The following is a 17,121-nucleotide window of genomic DNA, read 5'->3' as shown; positions in this document are numbered from 1 at the left end:
TGGTTTGCATTTTCTTTTAATATATACCGGTATATATTTTCTTGCCTAACATATCTTGTGGTTTAATTTAGGACATGACTTTGATACAATTAGTATTGTACTTGTATCGATGTAGTAAAACCTATGTATGTAGGCTATTTGGTTTAACCCACACGGCCGTGCTTTGACGTGTGTGTGTGTGTGACTTGATTTATGGACGAATGGAATCGCACCATGTTACGTTTTGGATTGCGTAAACCAAACCATTAACGCTGGTATTCTTCTCAACCAGAGAGGGAGAGAGTAGGTGCCCAGCAGCAGCAACCGAGCTTATGATCCAGCAGCTAATTCTGTGACCATTATAACCTTTGTATTTACTATTGCTATTGCTGCAACCTTGCGCCTCGCATCCGTGGTATATTATACTATATCATTGTCTGGTTGGTGACGGTCTACTGAGAGACTGAGTGACTGAAAAAGGCATTAAAGATACTAGGTAGGTAATCCGGTCGTTGTTCCGGCCAGCTGGAGCGCTTCTCCTCTCCACCCCCTCTCCACCGCAACAGCGATACAGACAGACGACCATGATGTCATCCTATTATCACTCTGGGAAGGAATCGGACATGGCGACCATGGCAGAGCCGCTCTGCTTGGAAAGAGGTAAAGCCCTGTGTCGGGTCGGTGCATCATCCATTTTGGTTTTAATGATTAAATAAACGCAATCGAATGGTCGAAGCGTTGCTTCGTTTTTAAAACAACCGTCTGTGTCGCCTGGAGGGAAATTATAACTAGTGTATTTGGGTGTTTTCTTTCCATACATACTTGGCCAGCGGATTAGGATGTGTAGTACTGTATGAGCTTAATGTATACTAGCCCCAGTATGTTCCCTCAGCACTACGCTCATTCTGTAGCTCCGAGATGAGCTACAGAATGAGCGTAGTGCTGAGGGAACATACTGGGGCTAAATGTGTACTACTGTACTCCGTGCGGCGGTGTCGCTTGCCGAATGAGATTATGCGTCTGTCACGACGTCGTCGGTTCTTTTCGGTTAGTGACTCCGTCGTACTATTGAGTACACTGACTGTACAGTGATATAAACATCAGGTTGAAGCAATTTGTCTGCTGCCTCCTCCAGTCCCAACATAAACATGAGCTGATGCTTATTACTGGTGGTCACACTGTCACACACAGCTGAAACGGTAGTGACAACGACAGTCGCAGCAGTAGACTAGTCTCATGTGTAGTGTACTGTACACATTACATTTTATTACATTTTGTAACTGTCTTTGGAAGTGAATTTTGCTACATTGAGTCAGTTTATACGTATTCAAGCCATCACTTTGAAATCTCATTTAGCACACAGGCAATTACGAACTAGTCTTCTATTCCTGTACTGTGTGTCAACTAGCCCTGGCCCAAGGCTTACAGCGAGCCTCTCTCTGACGCCTTGTGGAAGTACCTTCCACAGCCCTCTGGTTATATTTCCACTCCCGTGCGCTGTTTTTCTAATACCAGCAAATAAACAAAACGACGTAACCACTCACCGAAACAAAGCCTGCTAGACCTTGGTAAAAGTCTATTCTCGAACCTGGGAAGCGTCTCAGGTCCCCAGTTTCTCTCTAAAATGCACTTTGTGCCATTTTAATAACGCAATGTACCCTGAATTTAATGAGGTTAACGCTATCCTACACTCGCGAACCGCCAGGATCACATTACTGGCGGTTAGAGGCTCGCTGTAAGCCTTGGACCAGGGCTATGTGTCAACCTACAGTCTATGGTGTCAACCAACCTAGCCATGCCTTGGAGTTGGAGCATACTCATACACCTAACCTAAACCTTATAGTTTATTTCAGCATTTGCTTCACAGTAGGCTATATTTGGCCTTCACAAATTGCCTTATATAATTGCTATGGGTAAGGCTCTTACCCATCACCCCTTTGCCTTTAATTTATGTGCAACTGCAAGTAGACTTGGATCAATTAAGACTCATGGATGTATTTTATAGATTTTTACTTTTGCATATAGGCCTATCTATGAAAGCTCAAGTCAGATAAAATGATAGTCTTGATCCAAGGCTACATAATATACAGACAAACCTATGATCTCTCAGACAGTTTAAAAAAAGGTGTGCATTCTTTTTCTATAGAAGAGTGGTTCTGTTTTTAATTTCAAGCAACCCTAGGTGGTCAAACTGACTCCGCCAGGTGGGGGCGGTGTTGATTCTCATTCATAAAACTAAGACTACCGGTAAATATAGTAAATGGTTGACAATTTCATCAACTAATATAAAAACTATCCCCTCAATATAAAAATGGACCCTATTTGTAGCTTCTCAAAGCTTTAAGCTGGGGACCCCCTGGAAGGTGGTCAGGGTACTAAAGTATAATTCCATTACTCTGCGAAGCAGAAAAACTCATGTCGGGAAACAACATCTGAGAGAAAGAAAAAAGTAATTTTCTTGCACTATTTTCGTTTAGACTCTATGACAATAAGAGGAGAGAATTCAAGTAGTTTTCTCGTTTTTGCCACAGTGGACTCAATGCAGTAATGGAATTGTACTTTAGTAACCCCCTCAGGGACCCCTAGGGACCCACAGACGCACCTTGAAAACCACTGCTGTAGAAAGTGCTGAAATGTTTCTGGTTCTGTGTGTGTTACAGATGTGTGCAGGGTGATTGAGCTGCTGGACCGGCTTCAGCGCAGCGGGGAGCTGCCCCCTCCTAAGCTCCAGGCCCTGCAGAGGGTCCTGCAGAGCAAGTTCTGCGCTGCCATCAGAGAGGTACGTGAGCCCTCATCTGCCAGACTGCTACTAATAGCATGATGCCAATTCAATCTTGCACCCCGTTTACAGCTATAGTGTAGCAGAGCAGCTCACAGTCTCAGCCTGATTGCCTCAAAAGTCTATTTATCCCCGAGCTATCGGCAATTGCCTTTGGCTTTCCAATGCGGGAGACCCAGGTTAGATTCGGGTTTAGCCTCACGTAGCCGGCCTTCATCTGCCTTTGCAATGCATATTGCCCCAGGCAATTGTGGGAGGAGTTCACGGCCGAAATGGTGGCGGCCAACCATATTAGTCTGGATAACCAGGCGTTCCAGTATTGAAATATGGGGCGGGACATTGCGAGAAAAACACACACATCTGAACACTGAGAGGGACGAGACTAAAATTCACGCAGTGATATTAGTATAGCTACGCAAGGCTAGATTGCGTTGTCAAAAGGGGGATGAGCATAGCAGAGTGGCTCTCAGCCTCAGCCTGATGGCCTAAAATTCTAATATCGCACCCGCTTCGAATGTTTATCACCCCTTAATCAAGAATATGTGCGTGATCAGAAGCTTAGAATACAGCCAGTATGTGATAATCACACATACTGGAAAATGGTGGAAGTGAATCTACTGACACGTTAGAGTTGCGCCGACTATGGTGGCGCCGTGCCGAGTGTTGCGACGGCAACCAGAGCCGACTCAGCGCCGTTCGAGTTGCGTCCTGATGATAGGCTACTTTCCATGCCGTGACACGTCCAGCAGGGGGACTCGTCTACCAGGCTATGGGCCGATTCATACTCCTATTTTACGTTGTTTCGGTGCAGTAGTGCCTAAATGATTTCGGGTCAGCACCGAAGAGCCGACTTTAGGACGGTACCCGCCCCCCCCCGAACCTCAAATGACCTCACATTGTAGGCTCTACAGAGCCAAACCGACTTTTATTCGGCTCTAAAATAGGTAAATGCAGGCTACTTGTTACACTAGTACTACGATATAAAATCTGTGATATTATGTACTTACATATTGGGGGTGATTTTGGATTCCAGTAGCATTTTGTTTTGTCAGAACACAAATATTTCTATGGATTTCTGCATCAAATTGCAATGCATCTGGGAGTCGGTTTTCGTTCACACATCTTGATACCGATTCATATGGCTTTACTTCTATTACTTTAGAATGTCTGCACCTCTGTGGTGTTGGCTTATGTTATTATTTTTATTTTCTATTTTACTCTATGCAGAATTTGAATGTGAGGCGTGTTCAATATTTTTATAGCTGTGTGGCTTCTTGCACACCTAAATGTTTGCTGGACACATACAATGGACAGCCAAATGCCACAAGGCTGCTGCGCCCGGTCTTTTGGTCTTCTGGCCTGCTGCAGTGTGTAAGTCATGTTGCGTGTGGTTCAAGGTTGTATTATGCTGCTCTAGCAATGTAATTGTAAACCATATATATATCAACTGTTTCCAGTGTTTACTACAACCAGTTGGCCCCATGTGTCGGTAGGTTACCTACGATTAGATCACCTTGATAACTCTTGTGTAGCAGCACTGTCACCTGTCTGTCCTCTCGTCCAGAATAGGGATTGGAGTCCAACACCATGGAGGGTATACAAATTGGTGTTTTCATGTTTGATTTGAGCATCTTTTTGAGTTTAATTTGAATGAATCTCATAAAACCAACACAATGGAGATATAAGCCAACCCTACTCTGGACTAAAAGTAACATTTTAACAGGCATACTTGTGTATTACTAGACTAATTACGTTCTGTCACTAACTTAAAGCCTTTGGAATGCTCCAAGAATTCCTTTATCAAAAATGTAATGACTTTGTTCAACTTCAAATCAGTACTACCTTTGTTGGTCCTTGAAGCACACTTGAATTTACCTTTAATGATAAACACAATTTCGAAACACTCAACCTTATGTCAACTAAAACTATGGCGAAAAATGTTCGTCGACTACCTTTTTTCTCTGACGAAAAAAAAACGAAACTACGATGATTAAAACTAAGACTAATTATATTGACAATTTCGTCAACAAATAAAAACTAGACTAAAATGCTAGGGAGAAGACTAGTGGAGCAGAGATCCAGTACAACAAAAAGACAATTCATTGTATGCTTAGTAGTAGTTGCATGCTGAAAATAGCCGATCTACAAGCTCACTTTAGTCTACTAAAATCTCATGATATTTAGTCAACTAAAACTAGACTAACATTTCAGTTGACTAAAATGGGACTAAAAACTAAATGAAAATATATTCAAAATACTTTGACTATAAAACTAAATCAAAATATTGCTGTCAAAATCAACACTACGGCCTACAAAGGCCTTAACACAGGCCTGTTTGCTGCATGTCGGTGTTAGCATGCCCTGCCACTTGACTTGTGCTTTGAGTTAAGTGTGAACTAAACCTATTACACACTATTGCCACACGCACATGGAATGTATTGACACAACTGCTGCATCAACGTCGGCGTCTCAAAGTGTATTTATTTTATATTCTTTATATATATATATATATATATATATATATATATATATATATATATATATATATATATTATTTAAAGGGTTAGTTCAGAATTTTGGACTTAAAGCTGTAGGAAATACTTGGCATTAATATAGTGGTGGCAAAAGTATTGGTATTGATTGCCTGAGTCCCGTGGTGGGAGTTCTAGTCTTGTTTTGGTGAATTTGAATTAGTTCTGGTCAGTTGGTGGGGTCTGGGGGCCATTCATTAAGAATGAATGAATCCACAAAACTAGTGTAATTTGTATTGTTGACCTATTTTTACCATATAGCGCAACTTTGGTTCAACTTTGACCCTACAGCTTTTAACTCCAAACATCTGAACGAACCCTTAACCTGGCCCTGAGTGTAGGAGTTTCATATTGTCAGAGAGAATTGCTCTCATCCCGAACCTGTTGCTCACCAGGTGTACGAGCAGCTCTACGACACACTAGACATCGTAGGAGGACCCGAGGTACGCGCCCAGGCAACTGCCAAGGTAAGAAGTCATCAAATAGAATGCTTGGGCTGAAGCATGTTAACGAATTATTTGGCTATGCAATTTGTGGAACTTTAATAACTGAGAGATGTACTGTGACTGAGAGCTAGTCTAGTGGTCTAATGTATAATGATTTGACTTTCAGCACAGAAGTTCCATTTTCTAAGTCCTGGTATAGTTCAATACTGTATAATAGTACAGTTTTCAAGCCTAAAATAGAAAGTCAATATGAACACGCTTCCTTCTTCTTTTGGTACCTCACAAACATACGTTCACCTAGAAACAACCTTGAAATCAGCTTACTGTGGATCACACATGCTTTTTACTTTGAAATGTTTTGTAGTTTTTAAAGCTTGCATCTGAAAACGTTGGCACCTCACTGTCATACTTTTAACATTTAACATACTGTGAACATGCTTGCTTGAGATTTTTGTTAATTTAAATCAATCAATGTATTTTCTCTTATTTGTTTCTTTCTCTGGTCTCATGATCCCTGTCAGGCCACAGTGGCAGCCTTCGCAGCCAGTGAGGGCCATGCCCACCCACGGGTAGTTGAGCTGCCCAAGACGGACGAGGGGCTGGGCTTCAACATCATGGGCGGCAAAGAGCAGAACTCCCCCATCTACATCTCCAGGGTCATCCCAGGAGGGGTCGCTGACCGGCAGGGCGGTCTGAAGAGAGGAGACCAGCTGCTTTCTGTCAATGGAGTGGTAAGAGTGTTTGTGTGTGTGTGTGTGTGTGTGTGTGTGTGTGTGTGTGTGTGTGTGTGTGTGTGTGTGTGTGTGTGTGTGTGTGTGTGTGTGTGTGTGCGGGCGTAGGTTGTAACTTGTAAGAGTGGTGATATGATCCCAAATATTGCCCATCTGCAAAACAGCTCTCAAAATCACACTTTTAGAGGAATGAATGGAATCTGTTATTACACACTGTCGGCTGCCGGAAATGTGGCGAAATTTTTAACATTTTAAGATGGGGGCCGACGGCCAAATACATATCATTTTGGGGTTCCTTTGAACACCACTGACATAAAAACATAGGTTTTTCAGAAATCTGTCAGGGTTTTGAAGACATCAGAAGGGTTAATTTATTTCCCAGAGCTGTACAAATGTTAATCATACCGCACCCTTTACGATAAAGCCGGACATGTGCACGCTTGCTCATCTGTACGGTATGATGTGTGCCCTGGCCTTTGCATGCAGAGTGTGGAGGGCGAGCACCACGAGAAGGCTGTGGAGCTGTTGAAGGCTGCCCAGGGCTCTGTGAAGCTGGTGGTCAGGTACACGCCCAAGGTTCTGGAGGAGATGGAGGCCCGCTTCGAGAAGATGAGGAGCGCCCGGAGACGCCAGCAGCACACCAGCTACTCGTGAGAGAGAACACCTCTTTTTAATTACAACTGATTTATTTATTTGTTAGCACATTAAAAAAGTAAAAAACAGAAGGGATCAAAATTACACACATATAAGTTAGAAGCCTATATAGGCTTTAACGAGAACTTCCCCTAAACTGTGCACAACTATTCTCTCTCTCTCTCTCTCTCTCTCTCTCTCTCTCCAACACAGATCTCTGGAGTCCCGAGGCTAGCCAATCCCCCGCCTTCACTGACCTTATTGACCCGCCCACCTTAGTACTCTTCTCCAACAGGAGGCTCTTGAACCTTATAGACAAGAAGACGGAAGAAACCAAAGTTAGCCAAATGAGACGTACCTGTTATATATCTGTATGTTTGTGAAGATGTTACACATTAGCCATTGAAATGCCACTCCACCTCTCCCCCTATTTAACCTTTTAGCAGGGAAATGCCTATATCTATATCATTGTTTAGCCTTGAAACCCTAATGGCTGCTGTGCCGAGTTATATTTGGTAGCACACAAAATATCCAATCTACAAGCTCGCAACTTGGCACGTTGTGAGTGAGTGCATTGGATTGCGATTGGAGATTGGAGATTTTCGGTGCACGACACCTGTGCGCAAGCAAAATATAACTCGAGCTTAATCTTGGTCCCATCGGTGTGAAGTCTGCATCCTCGCCTATAAGGGCAGACTGCAGTACCATAGTAGCTGAATTAGCATATATAGCATTTTAAAAGTGTGTTTATTTTGTATTCTTATATGACATTGCTAGTGTGTACTGAACACATGCGTAGCGTGCAGTGCTAGACTTTGGTAGACGGTGAACACATAGCAGTAGCTACGGCAGAGTTGTTTTTGTCCCTACAGCCAGCCACTGTTCTCTCATCAGCTTGCCGCCACCCAGAGGGCTATTAACCACAAGCATTAATACGGGGTGAGCACAACACCTGATCTGAAATCAGTGGCAAGCAATGGGCAACTTAAGTCTGCAGTGAGCATTCCAAGATGTTAATTTGCATTTAATTTATTCATGTGTTGATTTGTTTATGTACTTTATTCATGAAATAAAAGCCTCAAGTGGTTGAAACACTGTTGACGTTCCTGATGCAGAGATGGTGATAGCGTATATCTATTCTACGTCCGAGCATAGACATGGTAACGCCCCGCCTGCCTCTGACTGGCCTACAGACACTGCCGGCCTTACCAGAGTTTCCTCCGAGGTGGAAGATACGTATGCATAGAGGGTATGTGGCAGATATGCATGTCATCTTATACCCGGAAGTTATTTGAGGACTGAGTGGAGAAAAAAAAACTTTCTGGCTTTGCAGGGATGTCGCTGACTATTTCGTTGCCCTACGCATGCATATGTTTGTGCTGCCCCCCCGACATACAATTACACAAACAGCATACATAGATAAAGCCTATATGTGGCGTGTGTCTGGACCACTAGGACAGCGCGTGCCCCAATTTCATATAACCAACCTACCGTGCCAATAGGGCTGAGCCCGATTGGCAGGGACAAATTAGCCAACGGGCCAGTGGGGCCGTGGCCCAGGGGCCCAGGGGCCCTTGGCTCTCAGAGACGCTTTGGGGAAATTGGATCTGCGGTACTAGGTTTTACGCACTGAAAAGGGCGACTCTTCATTGGCTGTTGATCTTGTTAAATTTAGGTTAAAAAGATGATAAAAAACACGCACGCTATGGGAGCCCTGGGGGTTAATCTGACCTTCATCAGGACAGACAATATTGTCTGTCCTGATGAAGGTCGAATAGACCGAAACGTTGACCAATAAAGAGCAACACATTTCTGGCAGTGTGCGGGACTTAGAAGATAAAGATAACCTTTTTAAAGTTTGTGCTATTGCCATAGCATAGAGAATGCATTGGGCGTTTAAGTTAAATAACTCAGAAACTACAAAACATTTCAAAGTAAAACGTTCCAGCATGTGTCTCCACAGTAAGCTGAATAATAAAAAGTGTGAATGGAGTTTCTAGGTGAAAGTGATTTTTTGACGTGCCAAAATCTGCCATTGAGCCCCATGTTAAAAGTCTCAAATTTGAAAGCACTATATTTCTAAAACTATGACACCTTTCAAAGATTCCTTTTCAGGCAAACATGTCCACCGTAAGATGAACCTAAGTAGGCTAGAATGGGGTTGGTAGGTTTAAGTATGTAGGACTAGTAGCATGCCAAAGTTTGTGCTATTGCCATAGAGAATGCATTGGGCGTTTAAGTTAAATAACTCAGAAACTATAAAACATTTCAAAGTAAAACTTTCCAGCATGTGTCTCCACAGTAAGCTGAATAATAAAACGTGTGAATGGAGTTTCTAGGTGAAAGTGATTTTTGACGTGCCAATGTCTTCCATTGAGCCCCATTGTAAATTTGAATGCACTGTATTTCTAAAACTATGAAACATTTCAAAGATTCCTTTTCAGGCAAACATGTCCACCGTAAGATGAACCTAAGTAGGCTAGAATGGGGTTGGTAGGTTTAAGTATGTAGGACTAGTAGTTTTTTCCATTTTTCCATTTTTTTTTAATCCTTGTTTTTCATCCTTATTGACCATGGGCTTTAGCCCATTGTTTTTTTTCTTAATTTTTTCATTTTTTTCAAATCCTCAGAAATTATGAAAAACGGCGTGCTATAGTATGCCGTACGATATGGGCTATTTTTTCAAATCCTCAAAAATGATGAAAAACAGCGTGCTACAGTATGCCGTACGATATGGGCTATTAGACGAGCGTCTAAAAATGGGATAAAAAACGTATAAAAATAGACGTCTAAAACACGTCTAAAAATAGACGTGTTTTAGACGTCTATTTTTAGACATCTATTTTTAGAAGTTTTTTATCCCATTTTAGACGCACTTCTAATAGCCGGCTATTGCTCAGTGGGATGGTCAAAAATGATGAAAAACGAGGATTCAAAATGTTTTCAAAAAATCAAAAAACGATGGGCTATAACCCATGTTTTAAATTTTTTTTTTTTTTTTTTTCAAATCCTCAAAAATGATGAAAAACGGCGTGCTATAGTATGCCGTACAGTATGGGCTATAGCCCATGGTCAAAAATGATGAAAAACGAGGTTTGTCTTTTTTTCAAAAATTCAAAAAACGATGGGCTATAACCCATGTTTTTTTTTTTTTTTTTTTTTCCTCAAAAATGATGAAAAACTGCGTGCTATAGTATGCCGTACGGTAGGGGCTATAGCCCATGGTCCAAAATGATGAAAAACGAGGATTAATAAAAATAAAAAAAAACAGCGTGCTACAGTATGCCGTACGATATGGGCTATTAGACGAGCGTCTAAAAATGGGATAAAAAACGTCAAAAAATAGATAAAATAGATTTTTAGACATCTATTTTTAGAAGTTTTTTATCCCATTTTTAGACGCACGTCTAATAGCCGGCTATTGCTCAGCGGGATGGTCAAAAATGATGAAAAACGAGGATTCAAAATTATTTCAAAAAAATAAAAAAGATGGGCTATAACCCATGTTTTTTGATTTTTTTGATTTTTTTTTAAATCCTCAAAAATGATGAAAAACGGCGTGCTATAGTATGCTGTACGGTAGGGGCTATAGCCCATGTTCAAAAAGGATTTGAATCTAACATAAAAAAAACATGGGTTATAGCCCATCATTTTTTTTATTTTTGAATTTTTTTTTAACCTCGTTTTTCATCATTTTTGACCATGGGCTATAGCCCATACCGTACAGCATAATATAGCACGCCGTTTTTCATCATTTTTGAGGATTTGAAAAAATTCCTCTGCAACACTCCGCAATTCCTCCGCATCCTCCGCAACACTCCGCAATTCCTCCGCAACACTGCTTTTAATGCCAGCATCAGAGTTTTGTATTCTGTGACTACCGGCCGTTAGCAAATTGCGGAGTGTTGCGGAGGAATTGCAATTAACCTAGTTTTTCATCATTTTTGAACATGGGCTATAGCCCCTACCGTTCGGCATACTATAGCACGCCGTTTTTCATCATTTTTGAGGATTTGAAAAAATTTCTAAATTTCTAAAAACATGGGTTATAGCCCATCGTTTTTTGAAATTTTGAAAAAAAAAATTAACCTCGTTTTTCATCATTTTTGAACATGGGCTATAGCCCCTACCGTTCGGCATACTATAGCACGCCGTTTTTCATCATTTTTGAGGATTTGAAAAAAATCTAAATTTCAAAAAACATGGGTTATAGCCCATCATTTTTTGAAAATTTGAATTATTTTTTTAACCTCGTTTTTCATCATTTTTGAACATGGGCTATAGCCCCTACCGTACAGCATACTATAGCACGCCGTTTTTCATCAGTTTTGAGGATTTGAAAAAAAAATCAAAATTTCAAAAAACATGGGTTATAGCCCATCGTTTTTTGAAATTTTGAATTCTTTTTTTAACCTCGTTTTTCATCATTTTTGAACATGGGCTATAGCCCCTACCGTTCGGCATACTATAGCACGCCGTTTTTCATCATTTTTGAGGATTTGAAAAAAATTCTAAATTTCAAAAAACTCGGGTTATAGCCCATCGTTTTTTGAAAATTTGATTTTTTTTTTAACCTAGTTTTTCATCATTTTTGAACATGGGCTATAGCCCCTACCGTTCGGCATACTAAAGCACGCCGTTTTTCATCATTTTTGAGGATTTGAAAACAATTCAAAATTTCAAAAAACATGGGTTATAGCCCATCGTTTTTTGAAATTTCGGAAAAAAAAATTAACCTCGTTTTTCATCATTTTTGAACATGGGCTATAGCCCCTACCGTTCGGCATACTATAGCACGCCGTTTTTCATCATTTTTGAGGATTTGAAAAAAATTCAAAATTTCAAAAAACTTGGGTTATAGCCCATCGTTTTTAGAAATTTTGAAAAAAAAAATTAACCTCGTTTTTCATCATTTTTGAACATGGGCTATAGCCCCTACCGTTCGGCATACTATAGCACGCCGTTTTTCATCATTTTTGAGGATTTGAAAAAAAATCAAAATTTAAAAAAACATGGGTTATAGCCCATCATTTTTTGAAAATTTGAATTATTTTTTTAACCTCGTTTTTCATCATTTTTGAACATGGGCTATAGCCCCTACCGTACAGCATACTATAGCACGCCGTTTTTCATCAGTTTTGAGGATTTGAAAAAAAAATCAAAATTTCAAAAAACATGGGTTATAGCCCATCGTTTTTTGAAATTTTGAATTCTTTTTTTAACCTCGTTTTTCATCATTTTTGAACATGGGCTATAGCCCCTACCGTTCGGCATACTATAGCACGCCGTTTTTCATCATTTTTGAGGATTTGAAAAAAATTCTAAATTTCAAAAAACTCGGGTTATAGCCCATCGTTTTTTGAAAATTTGATTTTTTTTTTAACCTAGTTTTTCATCATTTTTGAACATGGGCTATAGCCCCTACCGTTCGGCATACTAAAGCACGCCGTTTTTCATCATTTTTGAGGATTTGAAAACAATTCAAAATTTCAAAAAACATGGGTTATAGCCCATCGTTTTTTGAAATTTTGAAAAAAAAATGTAACCTCGTTTTTCATCATTTTTGAACATGGGCTATAGCCCCTACCGTTCGGCATACTATAGCACGCCGTTTTTCATCATTTTTGAGGATTTGAAAAAATTTAAAAATTTCAAAAAACATGGGTTATAGCCCATCGTTTTTTGAAATTTCGAAAAAAAAAAATAACCTCGTTTTTCATCATTTTTGAACATGGGCTATAGCCCCTACCGTTCGGCATACTATAGCACGCCGTTTTTCATCATTTTTGAGGATTTGAAAAAAATTCAAAATTTCAAAAAACTTGGGTTATAGCCCATCGTTTTTAGAAATTTTGAAAAAAAAAATTAACCTCGTTTTTCATCATTTTTGAACATGGGCTATAGCCCCTACCGTTCGGCATACTATAGCACGCCGTTTTTCATCATTTTTGAGGATTTGAAAAAAAATCAAAATTTAAAAAAACATGGGTTATAGCCCATCGTTTTTTGAAATTTTGAAAAAAAAGATGTAACCTCGTTTTTCATCATTTTTGAACATGGGCTATAGCCCCTACCGTTCGGCATACTATAGCACGCCGTTTTTCATCATTTTTGAGGATTTGAAAAAAATTCTAAATTTCAAAAAACTCGGGTTATAGCCCATCGTTTTTTGAAAATTTGATTTTTTTTTAACCTAGTTTTTCATCATTTTTGAACATGGGCTATAGCCCCTACCGTTCGGCATACTAAAGCACGCCGTTTTTCATCATTTTTGAGGATTTGAAAACAATTCAAAATTTCAAAAAACATGGGTTATAGCCCATCGTTTTTTGAAATTTTGAAAAAAAAATGTAACCTCGTTTTTCATCATTTTTGAACATGGGCTATAGCCCCTACCGTTCGGCATACTATAGCACGCCGTTTTTCATCATTTTTGAGGATTTGAAAAAATTTAAAAATTTCAAAAAACATGGGTTATAGCCCATCGTTTTTTGAAATTTCGAAAAAAAAAATTAACCTAGTTTTTCATCATTTTTGAACATGGGCTATAGCCCCTACCGTTCGGCATACTATAGCACGCCGTTTTTCATCATTTTTGAGGATTTGAAAAAAATTCAAAATTAAAAAAAACATGGGTTATAGCCCATCGTTTTTTAAAAATTTGATTTTTTTTTTAACCTCGTTTTTCATCATTTTTGAACATGGGCTATAGCCCCTACCGTTCGGCATACTATAGCACGCCGTTTTTCATCATTTTTGAGGATTTGAAAAAAAATCAAAATTAAAAAAAACATGGGTTATAGCCCATCGTTTTTTGAAATTTTGAAAAAAAAGATGTAACCTCGTTTTTCATCATTTTTGAACATGGGCTATAGCCCCTACCGTTCGGCATACTATAGCACGCCGTTTTTCATCATTTTTGAGGATTTGAAAAAAATTCAAAATTTCAAAAAACATGGGTTATAGCCCATCGTTTTTAGAAATTTTGAAAAAAAAAATTAACCTCGTTTTTCATCATTTTTGAACATGGGCTATAGCCCCTACCGTTCGGCATACTATAGCACGCCGTTTTTCATCATTTTTGAGGATTTAAAAAAAAATCAAAATTTCAAAAAACATAGCCCATCGTTTTTTGAAATTTTGATTTTTTTTTAACCTCGTTTTTCATCATTTTTGAACATGGGCTATAGCCCCTACCGTTCGGCATACTATAGCACGCTGTTTTTCATCATTTTTGAGGATTTGAAAAAAAAAAAAAAAAAAAAAAAAACATGGGTTATAGCCCATCGTTTTTTGAAATTTTGAAAAAAAAAATTAACCTAGTTTTTCATCATTTTTGAACATGGGCTATAGCCCCTACCGTTCGGCATACTATAGCACGCCGTTTTTCATCATTTTTGAGGATTTGAAAAAAATTCAAAATGAAAAAAACATGGGTTATAGCCCATCGTTTTTTGAAAATTTGAAAAAAAAAATTAACCTCGTTTTTCATCATTTTTGAACATGGGCTATAGCCCCTACCGTTCGGCATACTATAGCACGCCGTTTTTCATCATTTTTGAGGATTTGAAAAAAAATCAAAATTTAAAAAAACATGGGTTATAGCCCATCGTTTTTTGAAATTTTGAAAAAAAGAATTAACCTCGTTTTTCATCATTTTTGAACATGGGCTATAGCCCCTACCGTTCGGCATACTATAGCACGCCGTTTTTCATAATTTTTGAGGATTTGAAATAAATTCAAATTTTCTAAAAACTGGGGTTATAGCCCATCGTTTTTTGAAAATTTGAATTTTTTTTTTAACCTCGTTTTTCATCATTTTTGAACATGGGCTATAGCCCCTACCGTTCGGCATACTAAAGCACGCCGTTTTTCATCATTTTTGAGGATTTGAAAAAAATTCAAAATTTTAAAAAACATGGGTTATAGCCCATCGTTTTTTGAAATTTTGAAAAAAAAATGTAACCTCGTTTTTCATCATTTTTGAACATGGGCTATAGCCCCTACCGTTCGGCATACTATAGCACGCCGTTTTTCATCATTTTTGAGGATTTGAAAAAAAATTAAAAATTCAAAAAACATGGGTTATAGCCCATCGTTTTTTGAAAATTTGAAAAAAAAAATTAACCTCGTTTTTCATCATTTTTGAACATGGGCTATAGCCCCTACCGTTCGGCATACTATAGCACGCCGTTTTTCATCATTTTTGAGGATTTAAAAAAAAATCAAAATTTCAAAAAACATAGCCCATCGTTTTTTGAAATTTTGATTTTTTTTTAACCTCGTTTTTCATCATTTTTGAACATGGGCTATAGCCCCTACCGTTCGGCATACTATAGCACGCTGTTTTTCATCATTTTTGAGGATTTGAAAAAAAATCAAAATAAAAAAAAACATGGGTTATAGCCCATCGTTTTTGAAATTTTGGAAAAAAAAATTAACCTAGTTTTTCATCATTTTTTAACATGGGCTATAGCCCCTACCGTTCGGCATACTATAGCACGCCGTTTTTCATCATTTTTGAGGATTTGAAAAAAATTCAAAATGAAAAAAACATGGGTTATAGCCCATCGTTTTTTGAAAATTTGAAAAAAAAAATTAACCTCGTTTTTCATCATTTTTGAACATGGGCTATAGCCCCTACCGTTCGGCATACTATAGCACGCCGTTTTTCATCATTTTTGAGGATTTGAAAAAAAATCAAAATTTAAAAAAACATGGGTTATAGCCCATCGTTTTTTGAAATTTTGAAAAAAAGAATTAACCTCGTTTTTCATCATTTTTGAACATGGGCTATAGCCCCTACCGTTCGGCATACTATAGCACGCCGTTTTTCATCATTTTTGAGGATTTGAAATAAATTCAAAATTTCTAAAAACTGGGGTTATAGCCCATCGTTTTTTGAAAATTTGAATTTTTTTTTTAACCTCGTTTTTCATCATTTTTGAACATGGGCTATAGCCCCTACCGTTCGGCATACTAAAGCACGCCGTTTTTCATCATTTTTGAGGATTTGAAAAAAAATCAAAATTTAAAAAAACATGGGTTATAGCCCATCGTTTTTTGAAATTTTGAAAAAAAAATGTAACCTCGTTTTTCATCATTTTTGAACATGGGCTATAGCCCCTACCGTTCGGCATACTATAGCACGCCGTTTTTCATCATTTTTGAGGATTTGAAATAAATTCAAAATTTCTAAAAACTGGGGTTATAGCCCATCGTTTTTTGAAAATTTGAATTTTTTTTTTAACCTCGTTTTTCATCATTTTTGAACATGGGCTATAGCCCCTACCGTTCGGCATACTAAAGCACGCCGTTTTTCATCATTTTTGAGGATTTGAAAAAAATTCAAAATTTAAAAAAACATGGGTTATAGCCCATCGTTTTTTGAAATTTTGAAAAAAAAATGTAACCTCGTTTTTCATCATTTTTGAACATGGGCTATAGCCCCTACCGTTCGGCATACTATAGCACGCCGTTTTTCATCATTTTTGAGGATTTGAAATAAATTCAAAATTTCTAAAAACTGGGGTTATAGCCCATCGTTTTTTGAAAATTTGAATTTTTTTTTTAACCTCGTTTTTCATCATTTTTGAACATGGGCTATAGCCCCTACCGTTCGGCATACTAAAGCACGCCGTTTTTCATCATTTTTGAGGATTTGAAAAAAATTCAAAATTTAAAAAAACATGGGTTATAGCCCATCGTTTTTTGAAATTTTGAAAAAAAAATGTAACCTCGTTTTTCATCATTTTTGAACATGGGCTATAGCCCCTACCGTTCGGCATACTATAGCACGCCGTTTTTCATCATTTTTGAGGATTTGAAAAAAATTTAAAATTTCAAAAAACATGGGTTATAGCCCATCGTTTTTTGAAATTTTGGAAAAAAAAATTAACCTAGTTTTTCATCATTTTTTAACATGGGCTATAGCCCCTACCGTTCGGCATACTATAGCACGCCGTTTTTCATCATTTTTGAGGATTTGAAAAAAATTCAAAATGAAAAAAACATGGGTTATA

General features: G+C 38.3%; 1 protein-coding gene across 1 annotated transcript; it reads left to right on the top strand.

The window, feature by feature from the left end:
• The first annotated feature begins 281 nt into the window (after window positions 1-281).
• Window positions 282-8,176, top strand: lin7b (lin-7 homolog B (C. elegans)). The gene is made up of 6 exons (XM_083780149.1): window positions 282-639; window positions 2,640-2,758; window positions 5,685-5,756; window positions 6,257-6,466; window positions 6,953-7,116; window positions 7,313-8,176. Exons 1-6 carry the CDS (start codon window positions 564-566, stop codon window positions 7,332-7,334), a joined length of 663 nt encoding a protein of 220 aa, XP_083636275.1. The 5' UTR covers window positions 282-563; the 3' UTR covers window positions 7,335-8,176.
• Window positions 8,177-17,121: the final 8,945 nt, after the last annotated feature.

Source organism: Protomyctophum parallelum, assembly GCF_964188405.1.
Source record: "Protomyctophum parallelum genome assembly, chromosome: 13".
NCBI lineage: Eukaryota > Metazoa > Chordata > Actinopteri > Myctophiformes > Myctophidae > Protomyctophum > Protomyctophum parallelum.
This window is presented reverse-complemented; position numbering and strand designations above follow the sequence as displayed.